A 7,792-nucleotide genomic window follows, 5' to 3' on the forward strand; every position below is an offset into this window, starting at 1 on the left:
CCTGTGGAGGTCTAGTAGCTAACGGAGCTCCTTCAGTGGGAGAAGGGAGGCCCGCGTTGTTCGGGCTGCGGGGAGGGGGACGCGGCGGCTGGGGCTCTTTCCTGCCGCTGGCTCCGAGCGGCGCAGGAGCCGCGCTGCCTCCCTCGGCAGGCCGTGTACGCGCCCCCGAGGCGCGCTGTAAGCCTCCCGCCCTCGGGCCGCCCCTCGCCCCTTCCTCCCCGCGCCGTGCTGGGGACGGGACGGGACGGGACGGGGCCGGGCCCGCCGCGGTCTCGAACCCAGGTCCCCGGGACGCGCCGCGCCCGGCCCCGCCCCGCGCACGTGGTGCGGGGTCCTGGGGCCGCCGCGCGGGCTGCCCGCGGCAGGCGCCTGTGAGGCGCTGGTGCGCAGGCGCGGCGGGACCCCGCGGCGGGGTGACTTTGAGGCATGGCGCAGGCGGCGCAGCGGCTCGGGCAGCGCCTGGCGGCCCGCGGCCCGCAGCTCCTCAGCGGTGAGGCCGGGCGGGGCGGGGCGGGGGGACGGGGGCGACCGGGACGGGGGGCCGGGGCCGGTGGGGGGCCGGGGCCGCCGGGGGGACTGGGGGGCCGCGCCTCACGCCGCCCGTCCTGCCCGGCCTCCCCCCAGCTGCCGTGGCGTACTCGAAGCCTCGTCTGGCCACGTTCTGGTACTACGCCAAGGTCGAGCTCGCGCCGCCGACCCCCGGAGAGATCCCCAAGGCCATCGACAGCATGAAGGCCCTGGTCAGGAGCTTCCAGGCCGGCCGCCTGGCGCAGCTCACCGTCAAGGTAACCGCGGGACGAGGGAGCGGGTGCGCGGCGTGCTGCTCGTCGGGCATGCAGCCGGCTTTCGTCAGGGATACAGCTGGCTCTCGTCAGCCACACAACCGGCTCTCGCCAGGCGTACCCGGCCCACACCTAACCGGGGCTGCTCCTGGCGCTGTACTCGTTCAGTCAGACACGGGCAGCTCGCAGTCTGGGAATTCCCCTCGTGTGCCCTTGCAGAGCCAGAGGTTGATCTTCGTGGTTTGCATCTACCGCTGTCTTTCTGTCAGCGGTGTATCTGAATGTGACCTTTGAGTCTGTTAATTGCTGTTACACGGCTAGTATTGCGAACAGTAAGGCGTTAAACTCTATCCATTTTCTCCTCTGGTATCTGTTAAGAGCGTTTCGAGCTGTATTTAACTTCCAGAGCATTACATTATGGTGAGGCTTAGGATCTGTCTGTTCCGAACAGTTCTGGTTAGACTTAAATTACAGGCAAAGACAGCGCCTGCCTTGGGATGTTGCCTACAAAGATGGTATTTTATGGCTAGTAATTTATGGAGAGGTGAGCTTTAACGTGTATGGCTTGTGCTATCCTTGAGGAGTTCCTGATCCAGCTGGACAATCTCTAGTTCTGCTTATCTCATTAGTCCTCGTGTGCTGCAGTCTGAGATGTGCTGCTGTCTGTTTCTAGCATGCTACAAGCACGCTAAGGCCCTGTCTCAGTGCCTGTGTATCCATCAGGGAGCTGAGACTGCATTTGGGTTGTTCCAGTCTGTTAGTCGAAACAAAACCCTGCGTTTTGGCTGTGCAGGTGTTTTTATCTGTCACGTGCTCCCCAAGCCAAAAACAGATCTTAAATAGGTATTAAAATCTCATCAGTGGGGTAACTTGAGGGCAAGAGGGAACAAGTCAGATAGCCAAAGTAAATTTGCCATCACTCTGGAGAATCCCTGCTGCTGTAGAAGAGGTTCTTGATAATGCTTGGGATCTCTCTGGCACATTAAGGCTTGTGTTATTCGTTGCAACTATTTTATCTTATTCTCCTTCTCAGCTTATTTTCCTTGTGTCAGTTTCTGCTGTTAAATTGGGCCCTCTGCTGCACATCTTGACATACTCTTTTCTTCTCTCAACCACCTATCTATGGACCTTTCCCTTTGTTTCTTCCCAGTCCTTCTAAAGAGGCATCCCATTGCCTCAGTGCTCTGATTTTTTTCTGAGGCTTTTCTGCCCCCTCTTACCTGTTCCCTGCAGCGAAGCTTGATCAGACAAGCTTCCTGTCTCCTCCTCCTGCTGCCTTTGTGGAATTCAGCATGCTAAATGATCTCATCTGAACAGAGGATTTCTGTTGTCAGCCTTGTCTGGGGGGGACCACGTGTAGGAGTCATGTCCAGTACTATGGTACCGTCTTTAAAACTCACACATGCGATTCACAAATACATTCGGTGTATCAATAAAATCTATGGCTTGCTCAGAGACAGTGCTGGGTGTCGCTGCACCCATGCCCAAATAGCACAACGTGAGATCAGCCATCCATCTGGCGCGCCAGCCCATCCCTGAAGACACGAGTAATGAATGAGCCTGAAGAAGACGAAAAGGCCCTGGCAAGTGTTTGTGTAGTCTTATGTACCTAGGCTCCATTTGCCCAGGAGGAAGCTTATTCCACACCCACAATTAAGACTGGACTTGCGCCTGATGAATTTCTGGTATTCCTCTCCAAAGCCCTGTAAATTCAAATATATTTAAATTACCTTGTCTTGCATATGAGCGTCTTCTTTTGATTGTACTGAGCTCTTGTCTGGGCGACCAGCATGAAGCAGTCAATCCATAGTTGTTGAGTACACCTCTTGTCAAGCGTTTATTGTCTCAGTGTCCTTCCGTGCAGATTAATTGGAAAGGGGGTGAAGAATGATGCTATTACAGAGGAAGCAGGTAGCACAGCTGAGGTCAGTATTTACTTGCTAGGAAAGGAACGTACAGGGGCGTTCTTCGCAAACCTCCCAGCGTTCTGTCTTTGTGATACTGTTCCCCATAGGAATCACTGTGTGTTGAAGTCAGGTTTCTGAACCCAGTCACCTGGGCTGGCATGACAGCAGATACTTTGAAGATTAATCTTGTTCGGTACCAGACTTCCAAAAAAATTACATATGCAAAAATTTCTTTTTTTTTTTTTTTTCTGGGTAAGCTGCGGGATAGAATAGTTCTGCTGCCTCTTCAGACTCTGACAATGGTAGTCTGTGAGCCATAGATATTCAGCGCACAGAGCAGTATTTTCCAAGACCTGGCTTCACTACTGGCATGCTAGCTTGATGTGCTTTGCTCGTGCCATGAAAACGACTGAGCTGCTGTCAGTAAGACTTGAAGTTCAAGGAATTTATGAGTCAAGAGTTGAAAGTGTTAAAATATATGAGCTTTGTCTCAACCCTTCCACACCTGGACCACAGCTGTTCTGTCATCCCTCGTGGGCCCTTCATTATCTGTTCAAGTGAAAAGAGGGAGGTGACAGATCTGTAGGTAACAGCTGTGTCCAGCAAAAGCTGGACAGAGAGAGATGTGTCATCAGTCCAATACATTGTTTGGCCTTGAAATTAAATCGTTTCCTGCAGATACAGTTTTAGAAATTATCTTCTTAAAGGGCTCTAAAAAAACATGAATGCCAACTGAAGCTATATTTACCATTTTAGAACCCTTGTAACAATGTGGCCTGTTGAGGTGTGGGTGAACATAATAAACACTAACTTGCACATCTGTTTTTTGCTTAAACTGTCGTCTTGTGAATTGGATGACCACTTTGCTAGTCATGCATGGAGTTTGGTTATAGGAGCAAGAAAGGCAGCTGTTGCAGGAGCAAATGTTCTGAATTCTGTTGTGTTTTTTTTTCTTTCAGGAAGCACTGAGGAACGGTTTGGTGGCCACAGAGGTGCTGATGTGGTTTTACATTGGTGAGATCATAGGCAAACGCGGCCTGATTGGATACAACGTCTGAAGACTCATCCTCAGTAATGCTGTTTACTGCTGTGGCCCTGAGCCTGTTAGAGCATCTACATAAATAAAGCCAGGAGCTGATGTAGAATTGTTGTGGTCTTTTTGTGGTGGTTGGGATGTGAGCCTGTCTCTGATCTGGCAACGTCACCAGTGGTGGAGAACAGCTTCTCTAACGCGTAGCTGCCTGAAGGGCAGCCCCCTTTGCACATCAGCACGTGCTGGTAATGTGACTCACCTTCCTCTGCCCCTTCCTCAAAACATGAAACAGTATTAAAGCTGGCTTTGGTCAGCATTGCTGTTCATCGTTATTTCTGTACTAGTTCTTTGGATAACTTCTCTGTGACGAGCTACGGTGTTATGGAAGTCTGGAGAGAAGCAATTTCAAACTGACCATACAAATGCTTATGCTTGTTTCTGAATACATGTAACATCAGATAGTGGGAACCTAAAAGAAATCGCAGTATTTTAAGGTATCAAAAGATGTCTTGGCACTGTATATATCATGTGGTCTGTCGCATTGTTTTGCATAGTTCTGGTTTGTGGTGAAACGTGTGGAAGCCTTCAAAGGTAAGCAGACTGTATGTGTTGTCTTAGCTTACAACTGGCTAAAAGTGTGAGCTGTCCTGATGTTCACAAACATGCTCATTTTCAAACAACTTCTGTAGAACTATATATAGCAACTTGGTAAGTGTAACTGCATTGCGACACAGTCCCCTTCTCTCAATGTTTTCAGAAAATAATTTGTAAAAGGAGGTCTCTGAAGCTGGCAGTCTCGTTTGAATGGGGCTTAACTGTTTTTATTGTCTTTACTGTCTTAGAAAATGGTCTCCAGTCAATATTGCTGCTTGTTGATACTGTCTTTGCCTTCCCTGGGACTGTTCTCAGCTGGTCCTTTGATGCTCTGGGCCTTGTGTTCATCTCCTTGATGAACCTCAGCCCTCCAGCCTGGCCGCCCCTTGTGACTCTCGCATCACTGGGGAGACTACAAGCAGTACAGAGTTTACTTTTCTGTCTGCAACAGAGACGATTCTCCCAACACTTCAGGCCAGTAAGCAGCCTCACGTGGTCTCTTGGGCTCTCCGTACAGGCAGTGCAGGTGGGACTACACGCTTCACTTTTGGTCAGAGGAAGGAAGGTTATCAGAGGCAGCATGGGAAGCAGTGACAGACAGCAAGCAGCACACTGGAGAGGTGCAACTGCCACTTTGGTTGTTTTCCAGAACTAGCAAGTAACTGACCTTGAGTGGTACCACGCCTGTGCTCCTGCTGACTGTGGGAACGCAGATTGCCGACACCACTGTCTGCTTGGCATCCCAGCAAGACTCCCAGCACACAACACATTTCTCTTGCAAAGAAGGGACCCCAGCCCAGCGGCTGGGGGAGTGCCCTGAGGAAAGGGAACACGAGAGCCTTGGAGGGACGTGCGGATGTCCAGCACTGCTGCCACAGGCAGCCTCAGTCCTGCTCTGTGCTGTTGACAGGGTGCCAGTGGCAGAGTGCACGTGCCCGTCTGTGTCCCATCTGACAGCCCGATGGTCTGGCAGGCAGAATTCACCACAGACCAGGTAACTGCACCAGCCTGGGTGCTGCTGTCTGAAGGGAGTGGAGCTGGATGTGGAGAACCTCCCACTGCTTCCCGCTGCTCCCCACTCGATTCTTGACCCAGAGTGGTACAAGGCAGCACAGGGGGGCCTGCAGAGAGCATGCCTCCCCATCAGAAGGGCCGCAGTTCTCACTGCTGACAAAAAAGATGCATTGGCAGGAGACAGAGGCGTTTGAGATAGCTTTGAGCCAGCCAGCTGCGTACCTGTGGCAAGCAGCTGCATAGCACAGGTCACAAGCTGAGGCAGCACAGGACCTATTTCACTTGTGTCTAAGACACTCTGAGTCCTTTTTATGCAATGTTTGTCGGGCACTTATGGCTGAAATCCTCACCACCTGTGACCAAGGTACCAGTCACCTCCACGTGACAGATGAGGAAGCAAAGGCTAAAAGAACTTGAGGGCTTCCATAGGTAAGTGTGGCAGCAGCTGGGCTTCCAACCTCCTGTCCAGGCTTCCTGCCGTGCTTTCATTTTCCCCTAAGTGCCTGTTAGGAGACAGATGTTTATGCCTGGCACAGCCAAGCAGCCATGGGCCTGGTAGAGCACGTTTGTACCTGGGAATTGCTGGGCACTCCTGTTACTGCCTTTGCTGCTAAGTACTTTACTGTTTTTCACTTACTTCAGGAGGTGACTTACCTCAGGAGGTGACACTCTTACAGAGGGCTGAAGCCTGATGCCCTGGCTAAACAGTGAGCACACACGTGAGCAGGGATATCTTCTCCCTGCTCAGCAATACCTATGCACGTTCTAAGGGTCTTATGCGTTCTAGAGTTGACTACTCTGCTTCAAGTAAGGCACTTACAGAAGCGTGGCTGTCCACAGGCACTCAGGAAGGTCTCTGTCTCTCCTTCTGGCGCTGACTGGATGATTGCATGCACGTCTCTTCACGCTGAGCACAGCTAGCACATGCCTGCTGGTTGGGGGACCCACACAGCTGCAGGCTCTTCTAGGCCCTCAGCATTCCCAGAGATGGGCCGCTGGGGAAATGCCCTCTCCAGGAGGAACAGCACTGGCATGAGCAGCTACACAGCTCTCCTGCCTCCTGTCCCCCACTGCTCTGCTCTCAGTGTCCAGGTACGTTGCAGGGAAATGTGGTGAATCCCCAGTGTGGCTGTACACGATGGGTCTGATGTGTTCAAGGAGCCTGTTACACAGATAGTGCACGATTAATGTGCACGAAGGGGCTCATTTCTCCTGCCTCTGAATGATAGCCCTGTGACCTGTCTATCGCTGGTAATTCCTCATTTCCTATCCCCACAACCCATCGCCCATCAGAGAGCTGTAAGGGGAACCTGTTTGGCCTCTCGGGGGGGGGGGGGCTGTAGCACACTCACTACTGAGTGACCCATCAAATGTGGGATTAAAAGCATGACTGTGATCCGCAGGTTTCAGGCCCCAGCATAAAGGAGGCTACCTGAAAGCAAGTCTGCAAGATCCTACCCCACTCAAAGCCTGGCCTGCCTGTGCCACATGTTCCTACCCACTGTGTGCTGCTCTCTGCAGCTTGCAGGCACTCACACGCAGGCCGAATTTGACATGAGTGGGCCCTGTGATGCAGCTTGCAGACCAGTACCGGGCTGCAGGGGCTGTCAAACTCGCTTCATTTGGAACATCAGATTAAACTTGACTAGTAAAGGATGAGAGGGCTTGGAAACACTCCAGTCCCTTTTACACTCCCTAGAGAGACAGAACCTGTCTTACTTTAATGGATGTTTTTTTCTCCTCCCTGGAAGTCCTAATGAGAAACCACCCCGCTCGTGCTCCCACGGCAGCTCCCTAGCCGCGCACCAAGTGCGAAACAAACAGAAACTGTGTCTGCAACCCAAAGGGGCTGGAGGAGCTTCTCTGTTTTCTTTAGCGTGGCAGCTATTGTTTGTTTGCTTTTGTGATTTGCAAGCAGCCTGCGATTCCTCTCCTCCCTAGACCTTCTCTTCCTTCGGCTGACAACGGAGCTTAAAGGCAGCAGGTATTTCGCAGGGGTTTGTAACGACTGACGCTCGGTGTCCGCGGCGTTGTTTCGCCGGGGGAACAAAGCAGGCGCTCGCAGCCGCTCGACCCCGCTTTGCGGCGCGGCACACCGGGGAGGTGGCCGCGGGGAGCCGCCCGCCCGCTGCCACCGCCGCGGGGACACGGGAGCGGGGCGGCGGCAGGAGGTAGGCGCCGCGCGGGGCTCGGGGCCGGGCCGGGCCTGCTCGCACCTACCTGCGGCGGGGGGCCGCGCCCCTCCCGGGGCCGGGGGGGGCCGGGGGCGCCCCTCGAGCGCCGGGGCCCGCAGCCCGGGGCCGGCCGCGGGAGGTGAGCCGGGCACCGCCGCCCCCGCCCCCGGCCGCGCCGTGCCCCCGGGCCCGCCGCTCCGCGGGGCTCCCGCCCGCGCCTCGCCCTCGCTCGGCCCCGGGGCGGCCCCGCGCCCCGCATGCGGCCCGGCGCTATGCAGGGGGCTCGCG

General features: G+C 54.1%; 1 protein-coding gene across 1 annotated transcript; it reads left to right on the plus strand.

Annotated features, from left to right (window-relative positions):
• Window positions 1-330: 330 nt before the first annotated feature.
• On the plus strand, window positions 331-3,834 carry ATP5MG (ATP synthase membrane subunit g). Its single transcript, XM_035555956.2, has 3 exons — window positions 331-490; window positions 625-785; window positions 3,649-3,834. The coding sequence occupies exons 1-3, from the start codon at window positions 427-429 to the stop codon at window positions 3,745-3,747; spliced, it is 324 nt and encodes a 107-aa protein (XP_035411849.1). The 5' UTR covers window positions 331-426; the 3' UTR covers window positions 3,748-3,834.
• Window positions 3,835-7,792: the final 3,958 nt, after the last annotated feature.

This window comes from Cygnus atratus, chromosome 22, assembly GCF_013377495.2.
Source record: "Cygnus atratus isolate AKBS03 ecotype Queensland, Australia chromosome 22, CAtr_DNAZoo_HiC_assembly, whole genome shotgun sequence".
NCBI lineage: Eukaryota > Metazoa > Chordata > Aves > Anseriformes > Anatidae > Cygnus > Cygnus atratus.

Bases quoted from the DNA above. Each gene is read 5' to 3' on its own strand.
- ATP5MG (XM_035555956.2), top strand. From the start codon at position 427: ATGGCGCAGGCGGCGCAGCGGCTCGGGCAGCGCCTGGCGGCCCGCGGC. The intron at 491-624 runs GTGAGGCCGGGC...GCCTCCCCCCAG, and splicing joins CGGCCCGCAGCTCCTCAGCG to CTGCCGTGGCGTACTCGAAG. The intron at 786-3,648 runs GTAACCGCGGGA...TTTTTCTTTCAG, and splicing joins TGGCGCAGCTCACCGTCAAG to GAAGCACTGAGGAACGGTTT.